The 18,497-nt window shown below is 45.2% G+C and overlaps 1 protein-coding gene across 3 annotated transcripts in view; it reads right to left on the bottom strand.

Annotated features, from left to right (window-relative positions):
• The window catches only part of TRRAP (transformation/transcription domain associated protein), a 201,312-nt gene that overhangs the window by 111,771 nt on the left and 71,044 nt on the right, over window positions 1-18,497 (bottom strand). For all 3 annotated transcript variants that reach the window (XM_056537084.1, XM_056537086.1, XM_056537085.1), the window contains 10 exons: window positions 18,113-18,294; window positions 17,829-18,027; window positions 16,266-16,394; window positions 15,915-16,181; window positions 15,608-15,814; window positions 13,803-13,958; window positions 13,565-13,699; window positions 7,506-7,616; window positions 4,995-5,141; window positions 1,937-2,150 (listed from right to left, as the gene is read on the bottom strand). In XM_056537084.1, coding sequence (XP_056393059.1) covers window positions 1,937-2,150; window positions 4,995-5,141; window positions 7,506-7,616; window positions 13,565-13,699; window positions 13,803-13,958; window positions 15,608-15,814; window positions 15,915-16,181; window positions 16,266-16,394; window positions 17,829-18,027; window positions 18,113-18,294 — 1,747 coding nt within the window. The remainder of the gene's footprint in view (window positions 1-1,936; window positions 2,151-4,994; window positions 5,142-7,505; window positions 7,617-13,564; window positions 13,700-13,802; window positions 13,959-15,607; window positions 15,815-15,914; window positions 16,182-16,265; window positions 16,395-17,828; window positions 18,028-18,112; window positions 18,295-18,497) is intronic.

The raw sequence follows: 18,497 nt of genomic DNA, 5'->3' as shown, positions 1-18,497 counted from the left end.
CAGGGTGTTAATGGTAGGACAACCTTTTTAACTAAAGAAAAACCCAAAAGGTATTTACCAACTGGATCAACGCCACAAGAAACCATAGCGGAGAAATAACTTCACCCATGGTCCTAACATTTAAAGGGGTACTCCAGAGGGGGGGGGAGGTTTTTAAATGGATTGGTGTCAGATAGTTATACAGATTTGAAAATTATTTCTATTTAAAAATCTTAATCCTTCCAGTACTTATCAGCTGCTGTATACTACAGAGAAATTTGTGAAGTTCTTTCCAGTCTAACCACAGTGCTCTCTGCTGACACCTCTGTCCATGTCAGGAATTCCCAAGAGCAGGATAGGTTTGCTATGGGGATTTGCTTCTGCCCGGGACAGTTCCTGACACGGACAGAGGTGGCAGCAGAGAGCACTGTGGTCAGACTGAAAACCACTACAAAAATTCCTCTGGAGCATACAGCAGATAAGTGCAGGAAGGATTAAGATTTTTATAAAAGTAAATTACAAATCTGTATACATTATTGGTACCAGTTGATTTAAAAAGTTAATTTTGCCCTCCGGACTACCGTTTTAAGAAGCAACTCTCGCACACCTTTCCACTCTGAGGCAATGTTTAGACTTATATTGCATAGACTTTCCTTTGCAAATAATTCATGATCAATTTTCTGCTAGAGGTGAAATCCTCTAAAAAAAAAAAAATAATAAAAAAAAAAAAAAGATGCAAGAAATCCATAAGATATAATACATACTATGGATCTGAAAGTGTGCTCTGATATTTCCCACCACAATTGAATAGTATTTTGTAATACATTAGTCACTTTCTTTACACAAAACTCTAAGTTGAAGAAATTCCTCCACAAGTACCGTATTTTTCGCCGTATAAGACGCACTTTTTGTTCCCCAAAACTGGGGGGGAAAATTCGGTGCGTCTTATACGGCGAATATACCCCTATCGCAGCGGTCCCTGTGGCCATCAACAGCCGGGACCCGCGGCTAATACAGGACATCACCGATCGCGGTGATGCCCTCTATTAACCCTTCAGACGCGGCGATCAAAGCTGACCGCCGCGTCTGAAGGGAAAATGAGACTAACCTGGCTGTTCAGTACCGCCACGATTTCACCGCGGCGGTCCCGAACAGCCCGACTGAATAGCCGGGTTAGTGCTTACAGGACACCGGGGGGGACCTTACCTGCCTCCTCTGTGTCTTCTCCGTTCAGGGATCCCCTGTATGGCCGGCGCTCTCCTTCCTCATCATCACGTCGTCGCGTACGTGCGTCGGCGTGCGTAATGACGTGATGGCGGCGACTGAGAGCGAAGATACCCGGCCGGCAGCAGAGACGTTCCGGAGCGACGGGGACACGGCGACAGCAATGGAGCGACATCCAGGGCAGCGGTGACGGGTCCGGAGCGGCGGGGACACGTGAGTATTACCTCCTATGCAGTGGTCTTCAATCTGCGGACCTCCAGATGTTGAAAAACTACAACTCCCAGCATGCCCGGACAGCCAACGGCTGTCCGGGCATGCTGGGAGTTGTAGTTTTGCAACATCTGGAGGTCCGCAGATTGAAGACCACTATTGGGTTCAAAATCTTTATTTTTTTAGATTTTGCACCTATAAATTGCGTGCGTCTTAAAGGGCGAAAAATACGGTAATCGTTTGCCTCCAAACCTGGCCTTTGGACCCACTGGCAACGAGCTGCAGACTTCAGTCTGAAGAGATCACTAAGTTCTCCCCATTTTCCTAAAGGTTTCCTCCAGGTGACCCTATTATGTTGAGGTAATTTGCTTCGTCTGAACGTTTTTGTGCATTCTTGATTTAAGGAATTTTATGGGATGGTATGTTTTGTGTTGCCGAATAGGTCAATGTCCTAAATATAATTATTTTTCATTTTTTGTATAAAAAAAAAAAAAAAACTAAAAACCACTATCAAACAACTTACTGGGCTCCGTGGGGAAAATGCTCATCAGCCGAGACAGCAGAGTATGGACGGCTCGTAGGACTTTTGTGTTCCCGCAGGTCATGCAGGCAGAGATGCCCCTTTGGAGAGGTTTAAAGCTACTGAGTATAGCCGGGTTCTGGAGCACAGTGAGGAGGAAGCTCAGGACCTCCAGACCGGTACAGATGTTGGCAAAATTGGCTTGTGCTGGCTGTTCCTGTAAAGAGGCAAACAAGATAAGACAAGCATGAAAACTCACAGTTATCTCATATGGGAAAGTACAAGTATATCCAACATTTTAAACATTTATTTTTTTACAGTAAATATAAAGCAGGTTCTAAAGATGTTTTTCTAAATCCTAAGTCTGATCCCTTGCACCCAACCCAGTCTCGATCCTTTGCTGTTTCTTCCTCGTTGACCTCCCAGCAGGAACTGCCCACAGCAATGTCCGCCTCAGCCAGTGATTGGCTAAGTGGGCAATTCTTCTTGGGATGACAGGTCATTGGAACCAAGAGGCAGTGACACAGGGACGGATTTTATGCCAAGTGTTCCTGGGTGTTTTGGGGTTGCTCAAGGTAGGGTTTAAAACAAAACATTGGCATGCTTCAGTGGGGTAGTGGGGGCAAGAAAAGGACCCATATGGTCAGCTTCCCCCCCCCCCCCCCCCCGCAAAAAAAAGGCTATGTTCACATCTACATTAGATGCTTCCGGGGCCCCATTCTTAATAAGGCTGGGTTCACACCACGATTTTGCTCTACAGTTCCCGAATACGGTTTTATGTACAAAACCGGATTACCCAAAAACGGATAAAACTGTATATAACCGGATGCTCCAAAAGTCAACCGTATACGGTTGGAATTTTTTAGTCCAGTTACATATGGTTGCATACGCATTTCTTCAATAAAACGTTGAAGAACAGCGTTGTGCTGTTGAAATTCCAACAGAAGTGGGAGGGGTTTGCCATGTGGCTTTGCTTGATGACATGACTTGATGACTGCAGAAAAATGAGCTCTCTGGGCTTGAGGAAGAAGGGGGGGGGGGGGGTGTCATAGCATGTTCCAGAAGGTAGTTGCGGCTTTCGGCTCGATCTGCGCATGTGCTAAAGTCAAAACTGGATTCAGAAAACCATACTGAACCGTACACATGTTCTCATAGACTGCTATGTTTTGAGTATGGGGGAAAAAAATGCAAAAAAAATTATGAATTTCAAAACTGATGTAATTGTATACATAATGCAGTATACGATTTTTAATGTTAAGTCAATGGACACGGTTTTTGGTACGGTTGAATACGGTTTTGAAAACTTAACCATATTCCGAAACCGGAGAGCAAAATTGTGGTGTGAACACACCCTAACAGGGGTTTGTTAAATGGAGCCGGCACACATCATAAAACAAAGCCATGATGCGCTAATGTGAACATTCCCTAAAAAACAAGCTAGTTAGTTTTTTTGTGTCTGTTTTTTTAAAGAATTTTTTTATTAGGTGATGATCAAATTTGTTGCTTAAAGTAGCAGTAAAAGTAACAAGAAATCATAAAAAAAAAGTTCTGATTGACACTTAATATAAGGGTCTTGTGCAGCCTCCTATGAACATAGAAAAAAAGTGCAAGCAAGGAGGACAGATCTGTCCTGCAGGAACAGAAATGATGTATAGCTGTTGGAGGCAAGAAACTAGGACATGTGTAATTTAAAAGGGAAAGTGGACTTTTTAGGAGTCTACAGAGCCACACTAGTCAGATGTCACTTTCTGAGCGGTAAATGTTACCAATGGTGTGACAGTGCCAGTATGGGCACCTCTGCATAGATGAAAATGTCAAAACACTGTCTTTAAATAGGAATCTATTGCTTCCCCGGTGAGACCTTGGCATGGCCCGCTGAGATGAAAGCTCACCGCCTGGTTTTCCAGTTTTTAAGGCTCTGGGCCCCGATTGGCAGCTATTAATGTATCCGAGCTTAATTAATTAGTGATACATGAGTGGCGGCTTAACATTTCATAACTTAGATAAATGACATCTTCAAGTAGGTTTCTTGAACACTGCAATTATGACATACAATGACTTCCACCTAAAAACGACAGGAAGACATGAAATCGTATCAGCCGATTATTTGTCGGGTGCAGAACATTTCCCTATTAATAAACTGCATTTGCCGGCTAAATCAGTCTTGGGATTTAGGAATGTAATTACGGGGAGCTTGTTATGTATGAGAATCAATGGATGAGCAAATGATATTAGGCTGTGTTCTCACTCTTCAGGGCTTTAGGAAATACCTTACTTCTCAGAAAATATATAAAAAAATAAAAATAATGTATAAAAAAAAAATTCCCTTAAAGGGGTACTCCGCCCCTGGCATCTTATCCCCTATCCAAAGGATAGGGGATAAGATGTTAGATCGCCGCGGTCCCGCTGCTGGGGACCCTGGGGAACGCCGCTGCGGCACCCCGCTATCATTACTGAACAGAACGAGTTCGCTCTGTGCGTAATGATGGGCGATACAGGGGCCGGAGCAGCGTGACATTATGGCTCCGCCCCTCATGACATCACGGCCCGTCCCCTTAATGCAAGTCTATGGCAGGGGGCGTGAAGACCGCCACGCCCCCTCCCATAGACTTGCATTGACGGGGACGGGCCGTGACGTCACGAGGGGCGGAGCCGTGACATAACGATGCTCCGGCCCCTGTATTGCCCGTCATTACGTGCAGAGCAATCTCGCTCTGTGCAGTAATGATAGTGGGGTGCTGTAGCAGCGATCCCGGGTCCCCAGCAGCGGGACCGCGGCGATCTGACATCTTATCCCCAATCCTTTAATAAAATATTAGCCAGCTGTTATTTCCAAGAACACCAAGGCATGGGACAGCACTCTAGATGACCCATTGATTACTAGAACAAAGGGGCAGAGGTATCTGGCTAAGCAATATGGCTCTGCAGTTGCCATCAGCATGTGTTGGCTCTCCTCAGAGAACCATATAACTTGTAAATATATAAGAACAGAGGTAAGACCATAAGCTGAAGAACACAGCTGCCCCCTATAGGACAACATCATATCACAGGACAAACTCACCACAGTCATTAGAAGCTTATCGAACCATTGGAGTTTCAGCTCGGATTTGGGCCACATGTCAGCACGCAGGGCGGTCTTCAGGAGGTTGACACAGCGTCGAGAGAGCAGCTCCCCTGGAGAACCAGCCGTATTTGAGTTGTCATTCACCTACACAATGAGAACCAAAAAGCATTACAGATTGCTGGAAACCACCAACGAGAAGCATTCTCCATAGCATGTCATGGATCAAAGGAAAAAATGTGATACAGTATAATATTAAGCAGCTCTAATGTATTACAGTCTAGATCAATGTTCCCTAAACCTCTGTCTGTAGCCGATTGTTATATATATAACCTAGAAAAGTCCTATATAAATGGCTCCTAATAAAATGTTCAAAAAAAGGGTCAACAAAAAGAACGACCAATATATCAATATATACAGTGATCCCTCAACTTACAATGGTCTTTTCTGGACCATTGTAAGTTGAAACCAGACTCAACATACAATGTACAGACAGACCAGATCAGTGAAACGTGTCAATGATCTGACCAGAATGGGCATTCACTGGTAAAACTCCTGTATTACTGAAGTGTATGCACTGACTGGTGTCTGGTAGCGCCCCCTACAGTACAGGGAGGTATTACATGTTCTGTAATCTTTGGGCTAGGATTAGCTGCTCCTTTGGACACCAGGTGAGGGTGGCTCCATGTTACTTTTAGGACATTGTGTGTACTGTACAGGACCCCGAAGAAGCTCCTGTCCTCTACATAGACCAGTGCTTCCCAAGCAGGGTGCCCCCAGCTGTTGCAAAACTACAACTCCCAGCATGCTGGGAGTTGTAGTTTTACAACAGCTGAAGGCTCCCTGCTTGGGAAACGCTGACATAGACAGTAATTACAGCTCCCAGCAGCTCTTTCTTACTTTTAAATGTAAGGATTTGCTTTATCTATATTAGTTATCTACTTATTTTTCTTTAATCCTCACTTTTTCCTATTTTTGGATGACATTTTGGTGCCTTTAGAACCAATTACCAGGTTTACATAGAGTTATGGTCTCAACATACAATGGTTTCAACATACAATGGTCGTCCCAGAACCAATTAATATTGTAACTTGAGGGACCACTGTGTGTGTGTGTGTGTAATATATATATATATATATATATATATATATATATATATCTACAGTACGCCAAGGCGTAACACTATGTACCCCAATAAATAAAAGAAACAAAAACAAATAGCAGCATGAATAGAGCTTTCTCGAGGAGTCATTGGCGAAACGCGTCGGCGATCTGTAGCGGGATCGGGGGGCGAGTCCGGTATATGTGTGCCTATATTCATGCTGCTATTTATTTTCTTTTTTCCACGCTCACATCTCTTGTTGCTTTGATTATAGCACTTGCTTCACTATTTTATGCGCTCACTAGCGCCCTGTCTCTACTTTGGGCAGTCAGCACATTGCACTTTTCTATTTCACATTGTTGTGAATTATCATTTTTATATTGCAATGACCAATTGCAATGCAATGTTTGAGCACTTGCACTTTATTTACCATAGCAGCTTCTATGAGAGATAATATATATATATATATATATATATATATATATATATATATATATATATATATATTTTTTTTTTTTTACTTGTCACACACACTTTGCTACCTTGAACGGGTATTCATTGTGTGGCACATTCGCTATATACCAGGATCTCTTTCCCTTCCCCCCCCCCCCCCCCCCTACATCCTGCTACATTAATTATATGTTTTACTCTGAGATTGATTTTTATTATTTATTGGGTTTCATGGTGTTACACCTTGGCGTACTGTAGGTATATGTATCCGATTGTTGCAAAACTGTGAGCATGGGGCAGTGTTTCCCAACCAGGGTGTCTCCAGCTGTTGCAAAACTACAACCCCTACTAATGGATCTGTATTTTAGTTTCCAGCAGTCTGGAAACAGTCTAGACCAGTATTTTCCAACCAGGGTGCCTCCAGCTGTGACAAAACTACAACTCCCAGCATGCTGGGAGTTGTAGTTTTGCTACAGCTGGAGGCACCCTGGTTGTAAGACACTGATCTAGACTGTATGGTAATATTTTAGCTGTCACAACTATATATGAAATAGGCCATAAGATATTTAAGGTGAAGCAACCTAAATCCCCAGCTGAAATTTACTAGTGTTTAGATGTCAGCACATTGGCTAGATGTGGTGGAATAAAATCCAGAAGCAGATAGGAAAATATATACTAATGCCAAAACACGTCTTTTGAACCATATAATGCCTTTTGATGAAAGGCACGGATTTGGATATATGCTGGGAATATATTTTCTTCAGCTGAAATACATTATCCAACCATACAGAGTCATGTTCACGAGGAACGCACTGAGGCCGAACGCGTCACCTGTCATCCATGTTGACTAATTGCTGAATAAACTTCTAAGTATTGCTTGAACTACCACGCTGGATTTCTCTTCATTCGTAACAACCATTACTGTTGTATTAAGATACTGTTGATTAATAAGATGGTACCTGACAGGCTATCCTGATGAGGAAGTTCACCACAGTATCGGTGTGCTGTTTTTCAATAGGCTTTGTAATAACAGTGTCTGCCCCTGGCAGGGACTGGCTACGACCAAAGACCTGCAATGAAAAAGGTCAAATCCTCAAGTTCTGGCTTTGGACAATAAAAATATTTTTTTGTACTCACCGTAAAACCTCTCTCTCGTAGCCTTCATTGGGGGATACCTGTTCTGATGGTTATATGCTCTTGCCACAAGGAGGCGATGACACTAGGAAAAAAAAGTCGCCTCCTCCCTGGCAGGATATACCCGCCCACTGTAAGTGAGGTAATCAGTTTTGTCACAAAGCAGTAGGAGAAGCCAACAAAGAAATAAGACCGAAGGATCCAAGAAAATAATCCAGGATAAAAAATGTTTTTAAAAACAATAACTGGAAAGGATTATCCAGACAAAAAATTAAGAAATGGGTGGGTGCGGTGCCCCCAATGAAGGCTACGAGAAAGAGATTTTACAGCGAGTACATAAACATCTCCTTTTCTTGGTCGCTCTTCATTGGGGGACACCTATACTGATGGGACGTACCAAAGCAGTCCCTGGGGTGGGAATAACAACCACCAGAGAAAGGAAATCAGTCCAGAGACCAAACCCACTCGTCCGTAAGGCCCGAGGATGAGATACGGGGCCAGAGACAACAGAGGACCAGAAACTGAGCTCCCGGAAGATCCCCTATCCGTGAAGATGGACTAGGATGCCAAAGTAAGGGACGGTCCATTGCATAGACTCTAACCTACGGTCCAGATAAAGAGACAAGAAAAGGGCCAGAACCATCCAGGAAGGAGGAAGGAAATCTACTCCAAAAAACACAGAACCAGACAGAGGGCTATCCCAGGTGGAAAACAAAAATGGAAAAGGGGCACAACAAGAGAACTCCACTCAGAGTCAACTGACTCAAGAAAACATCACGGAAGAGCAGCGTACGCCTGAGCAGAAGGCGAGCACAGAAGATGGAGACCAGAAAACACTGGAAAAAGAAAGAAGAAAACCGGCTCTAGAGAGGCCTGGTGCCTAAGATCAATGACCTGAACATCTGCAGACCAAAAACCCCTGTTCGCAAGCACCCGGGAGGCAAAATTAGCTCGACTGGTGTAAACCGGAAGACCGGAACGCCCTTCATCTCGGGAGGACATGGACCCTGAAGGAGGCGACGGAATGTAATAACTGCCAAAAAAGGAGCGGAACGCCCTGAAAAGGTATCCCGGAACACTGGAGTGACAGACATGGGAACTAGAGGTTCCCGAGTCACCTGGAAGACGTACACAGAAGAATAAACGGCTAAGAAAGGAACGGAAGACCCTGAAAAGGAGCATCCCAGAACATCGGAGCAGCTGACATGGGAACTGGAGGCTCGAGACTCCTGGAAGACTTACACCTGAAGGGTAAGTAAACCCAACGTCCGCTAAAACGCTCTGGGTGGTAAACTTCCGTGTCGAGACAAGAAAAAGTGTGGTACAGAAAGACCGCCCTACAAAAGGGATTGCGAAGAAGTCTGGGCAGGATCACTACACATGCCTGAGACCTCAACCATCACTAAGTCCCAACGAACCAGGAGGACCGACCTAGAAAATAAGGAACTCCGCAGCCTCCTAGGACAGAGTCCGAGACAAGGAGACTAACTGGTCCTGGACCCCAGCGGACAAGAGCACTCCTAAATAACATCCTATCAGGAGAGGAACAAAAGGGGACCTAGCTGGGACTCCCAGGTTCTGGGCACAGGAAGGTTATGCCAGAAGACTGTGGTGTCAGTGCAGCGCAACTGACACTGTCTAAGGGAAGGATGAACACACCCTTCCAGGGAGATTGCAGCAAGGATGGAGGAGAGCAATGGCAGGACCCAAACAACAGACGGTGGCTAGACCGGCTGTCGCCGAGCCATACATGATTGCATAAACTCCTCCAAAAGAGGAGAGCGCCAAGGCTGAATGAGCAGCAGCAGAAACAGGAAGAGAGCCAGGCCGAGATAGTGGGCAGTAAGCACAGAAAGCGCAAGACTCTTCTGAATGCTCCAGCAAAAAAAACACAAGGGCCCAGCCAGATACCCCACCTATATCGTGGGAAAAGAGAGATGGCTCCATTTTGGAAGTAGAAAGCGCCCAGCGAAATAGTCCCCCTAGCGGAGGGGAAAAACAATGGGTGGTCGAGATGAAACTCAGGCACTGACCATGTCAAACTCCCTGATGCCCGTACCCCAAGGAAAGGGGATTGTCAAAGTGCGCCAGGCCCTGTAGGAGCAGGGAAATGCCGCCCTACAGCAATGGGACAAAGTACTAGGTGGACGTAGCTCCCAGGAACTCTGCAACAACATATGTAGGTACGGAGGAGCCAATGTGTGTCACCAGAGAGATCAGAATCCTGGACACTGGTGCTGGGCAAGGATACAAAGTCATGACTACGAATGCAAGTAAGAAGCACACACAGCAACCAACTGCGTAGAAAAGGACACCCCAACGGGGTGAAACCCTGGACCAGATGGGTGCAAACGGAACCATCACGGTCGTATCTAAAGCAACAGAGCAGAAGCCTGAGCCACCCTGCAAAGGAACCAGGAAGATACCTGGAGGCATAAAGGGGGGTGCTGAACTGACTGTCGCCCCATCAGGCTCCTTGTCAGAACAGAGGTGTTCAACCACCGTAGACTTGTGGAAACAAAGATCACAGTAAGGCATGAGGCACACCCACCGACAGAAGGAAAAGTGGTCTCTATATGTGCAGAGAGATCTTAGCATATGTAGGGACACAGACATGGTTACCTCATGACAGTAGTGGGGTACCAAGACTGCGGACACGAAAGAAACTGCAGACATCCAGAAATCCGGCTCAGGACAGGCTCAGCACCCAACGGTGTCTCCCAACCATGCCACTAGCAGACCAACATAGCACTCTTAGAAAGGGGAACAGAGAGTGCTGCTGTTGCCGTGAAAGGCCATGGAAACTGCAGGAAACGCCCACACCCCATCTCCTAATGGTGTTACACACCAGGACTACTGTCGCAGACGCAATAGATAAAGGATGTATGTGGGAAAGGAAACATGCAGACAGTCTGACTTACAGGTATAATGGTCCAATGAAGCCACATAGACACACTGTGTGGAACTTCACATGGAAAGTGAGTAACCGGGCTGCAGTCGCAGGAGAGGCAAGAATGGGGTAGGTCACCTGGTGAAATCATGCAGACAGAGCCTGCCTATATGGCATAGGGACCATGGTCACACCGGGTCCCGCATCCAGAACCACACACTGAAAGTGGGTCACCAGCCGTCAGCCGTGAGAGCAGTAGGCATGTAGAGAGGGACCTGGTAAAGTAGAGAATCCTTCGAACCCGTATGTGGTGCATTGTACAGGGCAAGTGAGCAACATGGGGTGACTTACTCGAAACTACATCTTGGCAGTGGGTTACCAGAACTTCCGTCCACTGTGTGGGAGGTGTATGGCAGTTGACCTGACATAGTAGTAAACCATGCAGACAACCATCTGGCTGACTGGGATAGGATTCCTGAAAGCAAAGGATCACTCCTTCAAACCCTCCCACAGAAAGTGGGGTACTGGAGTGCGGCCGATCTAACGGGCGACCTGGCGGTGTATGAGACCCAGCAGACAAAAGGCTGGATAACTGGCATCAGTCCCATGTTACTGCAGGGACCCTCATCCAGATTCCTCACACCAGCACTGAGGCACGGGAACCTGACCATGCCCGCGGCAGCCCTGAGATGCACCGGAAACCGTGTGGACAACAGTACACTTCCAGTCGCTGGCGAAAAGGGGACGACAGCCAAATAGGCGATTACTGTGCCCCTCTGTCACATGTGGGAGGGAGGGGAGGCCTAGAAGCCATGGATAGTTTACCCACCACCCTGGGAGAGCAGAGGAGGCTGAGAAGTTGTGGATTGTGTCCCCGTCACCCCGTATAGGGTTCATAGGACACACTGGTTTGCTCCACACCTCGCATAGCAGTGAGTAACAGGAACTCCAGCCGCAGATGCATCAGCCGTGTGATGCGGAGGGATAGATTGCATGCACAGTACAAGAACACTCCCTTGATGGGTGACCAGTGGACATGAGGAGGAACCGTGAAAGCTACCTTAGTGTCCACCAGGAAAGCTAATTCCAGGTGGACCAAAATTCGGCCAAGGGAAGACAAAGTATGGCACCCAGCGGTAGAGAAGAACACTCACTGACGGTATCCCTAGAGTCTTATCTTAAGCGACTCAATGGAATTTGCCATGAAAGAAGCAAATAAAGGGGACCCCATATACAGTCCTTGGAAAGAAGCCTGGCAGAAATTAATCTGATAACAACAGATCTTACAGGCATGTAATAGCTATTGGATGCTAAAAGCAATAGACATTAAGGGTAATTCAATTATAGAACAAAAGAGGGCGCCAAATGGTCTGAGAGACCAGCAGTACAGAATTTTTTTTTTTTTTATTGAACTAAACAGGGTAGAAAAGAGGCATGGGGAGCAAGGCACCCTGCGCTGCTGCTGCCCGTATGAACCCCTCAGTGACATGCGTTTGGACACCCACAGCATGTGCAGGACACATGCCGGGGGACAAGAGCGGGCCACCTGAAAGAGCTCCCGCCGGGCTGACACTTCGGGAGCTGCTAACAAAACAGCCTCTGACCCCCCGCAGCGAGGGAGGAGCGGTGCTGAGAGAAGCTCCAAGTAATGTTATGGCCTCCGGTAAGGCTACGTTCACACTGCTTGCTGTCTCCAGCAGTGTGAGGCCCGTTATTTTAGGATCGAAAGAAACCAGAGAAAAAAATTCGGCTTGCACCGTCTTTTTCTCAGTTTTTTCTCTCCAAAAATAACGGCTGCTATTGAATATAAGGGGGTCTATCGGGAACAGTTATTTGCCGGTATGCCCAGGGAAAATTACGGATGGCAAAATACAAAAAATATATATAAAAAGAAGGAGTTTTACAGCCGAATTTGCTGGAGTATACCGGCAGTGTGAAAGGGGCCTAAGCCGCCAAACGTATGAATGACCCTGGCAGCGCGCGAACCTGGAGAGAAGGCACAGTCTGACCTCCCGTTCGCGCGCTGGCACAGGGGGAGAAGAAGGGCCGAGCTAAGTGTTGCCATAACCCCCTGAACTCCTGCCGGCTGAGCACCCCGCCGGGAATGTACAGCAGATCTGATGCCGAGGTGAGGCGTTGGTGGCTCGTGTCGCATAATAGATGTGCGGGGAGAGCTGCCGGGTCTGCAGCAGATCTGACCGCATGCAGGCGGCTCTGGCGCTGCAAAAAGTGCTGGCAGCTCCTGGCCGGGGGAACGTTAAAGTAGTTCCCTCATAACCCTCACCATAGTTGTTGAAGACAGGAGAAGCAGCCGATGTGGCATGAATAAAATAGCGAGGGTTAACCCCTCACTGCCCAGGACCCATAAACCGCTCCAGAAGCAAGGGAATACTACTACTGCTCGTTTGTTGGGGGGTTTGGGGTGGCCATACTCACCCCTTGATGTCTTCAGCCAGCATTAGGCCGCAGTGCATCATGCCAGGCTGCCATAGCGAGGCGAGCAGGAGCAGTGGGGGACCAGGACCCAGGGTACAACCTCCAGGCACTGGCCGTTGGTGATAAGGGGTTGACGGCCCATACTGTTATGTTCCGTGCTCGTTTGTCGCATGTGGGAGATCAGGTAGCGCCACGCTTCTGTCGCCCCACCTAGGAAAAAAACTAAGGAACCTAACTAGACATACTTCACTTGAAAATAATAGACCAGGTCTGGGGAGCTCCCAGACCTGTGTCTTGCCTCCTACTGACACTAGCTACAAATTAATTACCTCACTTCCAGTGGGCAAGTATATCCTATCAGGGAGGAGCTGACTTTTTTCCTAGTGTCAGCACCTCCTAGTGGCAAGAGCATATACCCATCTGTATAGGCATCCCCTAATGAAGAGCGACCGAGAAATAAATTAAAAATTAAAAAGACAACAAAATATCAGGTGAATACAACTAGAAATGGAACATCAATACAGGAAAGAAATAAAAATCTGCGGTAAACAAGCTTACTGTGCTAATGCCCCCTGTGGCTGTTCTGAAACGCTTGACTTCCTGGCTGGCATCTACCGTCATACTCCTCTTCACTCCTCCTGCACCGGAGCTGCCAGCGTCATTGCTGCCATTTGCATCTATGTCAGAATCCGGCTAAGGGAAAAGGACATTCAAAGATGAAGTGATTAATGAGATTGTATGTCCCAATATAAAGAGAAGCCTCCTGATGCAAAACATTATTGAAGCATCATTTTACCTGGTCTTTTATCCTCTGCAATTCCCACTTGATGACAACCTCTGCTAAGTCGACAGCCAGCTTTCTCTGTTCGATAGTAACACTTGGTGTGAACCCTAGACGCTGCATTGCGCTGACCATGTGCTGCACCAGGTTATGCCGCACTGGATAGTAAACCTAAAAATACACACATATTATAATAAGGGTAACCCCAAGTCAAAAAGTTATATTCTAAGCAGATCAATGGGGGTCTGATCATGAGAATGGAGAAAAAGTGCTCCATTCATTCACTATGGGGCTTACAAAACATTGCCAAAGTACTGAGCTACAATTGCCTTAGGTGCATGTTCACATATACCGTATATGCGCCATATTTTACCACCGATTTGTCAGCATAAAATGTGCACGTGTGAACATACCTTAACCCCTTAAGTACCCAGCCCATTTTTGCTTTAAGGTCCAGAGCATTTTTTGCACATCTAACCACTGTCAGTTTAAGAATTAATAACTCTGGAATGTAACAATGGGTACAGTGAGCCTTAACAACCCACAGGTGTTTGACGATTTTTCGTTAAAGTCTGATGTGTAAATATTTTTTTCTTCCCCACAAAAATGCTGGTTTTTCCCCAAATTTTACATTTTACTAGGGGTAATAGGAGAAAATGCCCCCCAAAATTTGCAACCCCATCTCTTCTGAGTATGGAAATACCCCATGTGTGGACGTCAAGTGCTCTGCTGGGGAACTACAATGCTCAGAGAGAAGGGGTCCCATTTGGCTTTTGGAAAGCCGCATATCGCCGACATGGGGGGGGGGGGGTCTCAGGACCCCCCCAGGCATTGTCTCGGGATGCCTGCTGAATGATTTCAGCTGGCATCCCGGTCCGGTCCCCGCCCGTCAGGGGCCAGAATTCCAACGGGCGTACAGGTACGTCTTGGGTCCTTAAGTCCCAGGACATCAGGGCGTACCTGTACGCCCTTGGACCTTAAGGGGTTAAAGGAGTATTTCTAACTTGAAAAGTTATTCTCTAGCCAGTGGATGGGAAATACATTTTTGAGTTAGGAATACCACTTTAATACAAACGGATAGCCAACGGATAGGGGGATAAGATGTCTGATTGTGGGGGTACCACAGCTGGGACTCCCACAATCTCTGTGCAGCACACAGGATCGTGATGTCACAACTACGCCCCTCATGATCTCACACCATGCCCCCTGAATGCAAGTCTATAGGAGGAGGTGTGGCAGTCACGACCTCCGCCACCCGCTCCAAGCGTTAAGAACAAAATGTTCTGAACAATGGGGCAGCGGAGTACCCCTTTAACTGGCTGATTTTATGTAGAAAAAAAAAAAAGCTGCAAACATCAACGTTTCCAGGGCGCTAGTAAATCACTATTATAATTCAGTTATCTCCAACCAGATGTTTTCTAGTTGTTCAGGAACTACAACTTCCAGCCTGCCTCGACATCTGCTGACTGCTAAGCTGTAACTTAGCAAATGCTGGAAAGCTACAGGGTTGAGACCACTTAATGAATTAAAGCAGGTGTTTTCCAAACACTGTCTTCAGCTGTTGCAAAACTACAAGTCCCAGCATACCTGGACAGCCCTTTGCTGTCCAGGCATGCTGGGAGTTGTAGTTTTGCAACAGCAGGAGGCTCACTGTCTGGAAAACACTGAATTAAAGCCACCCCATGGTCTCTAAAAGAGATGCAGAGGACTACATTTCCCAGCAAATGATAGGGTTAAGTGTATGGCATGCCTAATATCATGAATACCACTCAATGGTATGTGACTAAACTTGCGATTTCCTGATTTCATATGCAACAAACCTTAAAATGTTGAACTATCAAATGCAGAATATGGACGAGCTGCGGAACAGTGTGTCCTTCCTCCACGATTATTTTCCGTGTCCAGTGGGTCAGCATCTGGTGGCCATCTTCCATACGCGCAGGTACCGCAGGAGTCAGGATAGCCATTGCTTGCCGGACAATAGCTCGGGCTTCCATTGCATGTGCTTTTAATAAGCTGTGAAAGACCTAGCAAACAAGAAACATTACATATAATCAATATCTCCACCAAGGATTAGAGTTTAGTGGTATTCGGGATAAATAGCCAAAATCGGAAAGGCTGCCTCACCTGTAACACAATCTTCTTGTGTATGGCAAATTTAGAGATGATGTGAGCCAGGAGCAGATGACCGCTGTACTTGCAGGCAGGATCGACACAAGCTTTAGACAGCAGACAAGGCCAAGCAAAGGTCATGAGACGCCTCAGTTTACTGTTGCGGTTTTTGTTATTATCGTGGATGTGATGTGGAGCGTGTTCTACCAGCAATGTCGCAAACTGCAGGAGATAAATCCTGAGCGAGTCCAGCATATCCGTCTGCTTTTCAGGATCTAACACCTAAGAAGAGACAGAACAAGTAGATGTCACTGAAATGCTGGTGGGGTTTGACCCATGGAAACTTGAATCGGCAAGCAACAATACCTTGGTAATAAATACACTGGTGATGCTTTCTTGGTTGTCTCCTTCAGGGTTTGGGGGCCCCAGGAGCGGCTCCCCTTCATTTTTCTCAAAGCTGTACAAAAACGCTGGGTTCAGAATATGCTGTAAAACCTAAAAAAAATAAAAATAATAATTGGTAACAGTTTAAAAACAACCAATAGCATCGCCACAGTGAAAAAACTGGTTGCAAAGACTTAAAGGGGTATTTCAGGAAAAAACTTTTTTATATATATATATATATATATATATATCAACTGACTCCAGAAAGTTAAACAGATTTGTAAATTAGAGAAAATTTGTAGGTGCAGCTCACAATTATACACTTACCGAGGTGATATGGGGTACACACCTATACCACGGTGTGTTAAATATATCGAAAGAACAGAAAAACAGTATCCCCCACCTCAAGGTTAGTGTTTAAATAATAATAATGTTGCAATAAGACCGTGCTTCAATTATTCCAATAATTTATTAAACATTTGTTATATCATCTTATATTCCACTCTCACAGGGAATTAAGGAAATAATTGAAGCACGGTCTTATTGCAACATTATTATTATTTAAACACTAACCTTGAGGTGGGGGATACTGTTTTTCTGTTTTTTCGAGATTTGTAAATTACTTCTATTAAAAAATCTTAATCCTTTCAGTACTTCTGAGCTGATGAAGTTGAGTTGTTCTTTTCTGTCTAAGTGCTCTCTGATGACACGTGTCTCAGGAACCGCCAAGTTTAGAAGCAAATCCCCATAGCAAACCTCTTCTACTCTGTGAAGTTCCCGAGACAAGCAGAGATGTCAGCAGAGAGCACTGTTGCCAGACAGAAACAACAACTCAACTTCAGCAGCATATAATTATTGAAAGGATTAAGATTTTTTAATAGAAGTAATTTACAAATCCGTTTAACTTTCTGGAGCCAGTTGATATAAAGAAAACATTTTTTTTCCTGGATAACCCCTTTAACACTATGGACAGGATAATAAAGAAATAAAAAAAAAGATCCAGTTCACAAGGAAAAATAGTTAAAAAAAATTATTGAAGCATAAAAATATAAAAAAAAACAATACAATAAATCCTCAAAGAAAAGACTGACTTGTTTTGGACAGTATGTCAAGAACAAACCGTCCAAAACGAGTCAGTGATTTTTTTTAAGAATCTATTTTTTTTTTTTTAAATACTTTTATGCTTCAATACATTTTTTTCAAATGTATAGACTATTTCTTTGTGAGCTGGATCTTCTTTCTTCTTGAATTGTGCATGCTGTGCTCTGGCTATCCAGGCTCCAAGGCAGAGATATCTGAATGAAGTGCAGGTGTGGTGAGCTGAAGGATTGTTTTTTGTCTTTCTCTGTTAGACTATGGACAAGATACCATCACAGAGATCTATGGACATAGCAAAGCTATATAAAAACCTAAAGGACAAGGTCTAAGATAATACATTATGGCTTCTACTACATAGCTTTACCGTAACTGGGGGTGGAAGCAGTCTAGGTGGTATACATTGTATGGCAGGAAGAAAGACGTCAATGCTATCATACTAACAATCACCTTTGCCTTGAGTTCATCTCCAAAGTTAGAATCGCTGAATTCCACAAATCTGAAAAACAGTGCTCTCTTCTGGGCAATACTATAGGTTTTGGGAATCTCTTCTTCCATGTACTCTTTTAGGAAAGTCATGTTACACAAGAACCGTCCCGTAAAAGCTCGAAGCAGCTGGAAGAGCAATTCAATGTCCCCGAAATTGCGCCTACGGAAATCAAACAAGCAAACCACATCAAAGCAGAGGAAACGGCTGAGGAAGTACCCTTCTTCCATGTTGCAGTGTCACTCACTTGCAGTAGTTAAGGAGACAGAAGGCAAGAAGCTTGGGCTCTTTCCAATTTGTTGCCACCATGTTGTCCTTCCGATGGCGTTCCTGAAAAGCATCGCTGACCCACACGCGTCTTAAGTGGCTCACCAGGGAATGCTGGTTGGCCAGCCAGTTCTCATCATTCTTTACTATAATGCTGATTATCTATAAAACATTAGGTTGAGAAGGAATGTGAGTGTACGGACATCTTTTTGGCCTCTAATACAAGTGTAATAAGAAAGCATGATTATACACACATCTTGATCAGAAAAAATCCAAACACTAATTGAAACAAACCGTGAAGCATGGAGTTTTAGGCTGCATTACACCTTCACGAATATTTCAAGGCGTTTGCCGTGACTGTATCT

The sequence above is a fragment of the Hyla sarda genome, chromosome 8, assembly GCF_029499605.1.
Source record: "Hyla sarda isolate aHylSar1 chromosome 8, aHylSar1.hap1, whole genome shotgun sequence".
Classification (NCBI taxonomy): domain Eukaryota; kingdom Metazoa; phylum Chordata; class Amphibia; order Anura; family Hylidae; genus Hyla; species Hyla sarda.
The sequence above is the reverse complement of the archived record's forward strand: the minus strand, read 5'-3'. Positions and strand labels throughout refer to the sequence as shown.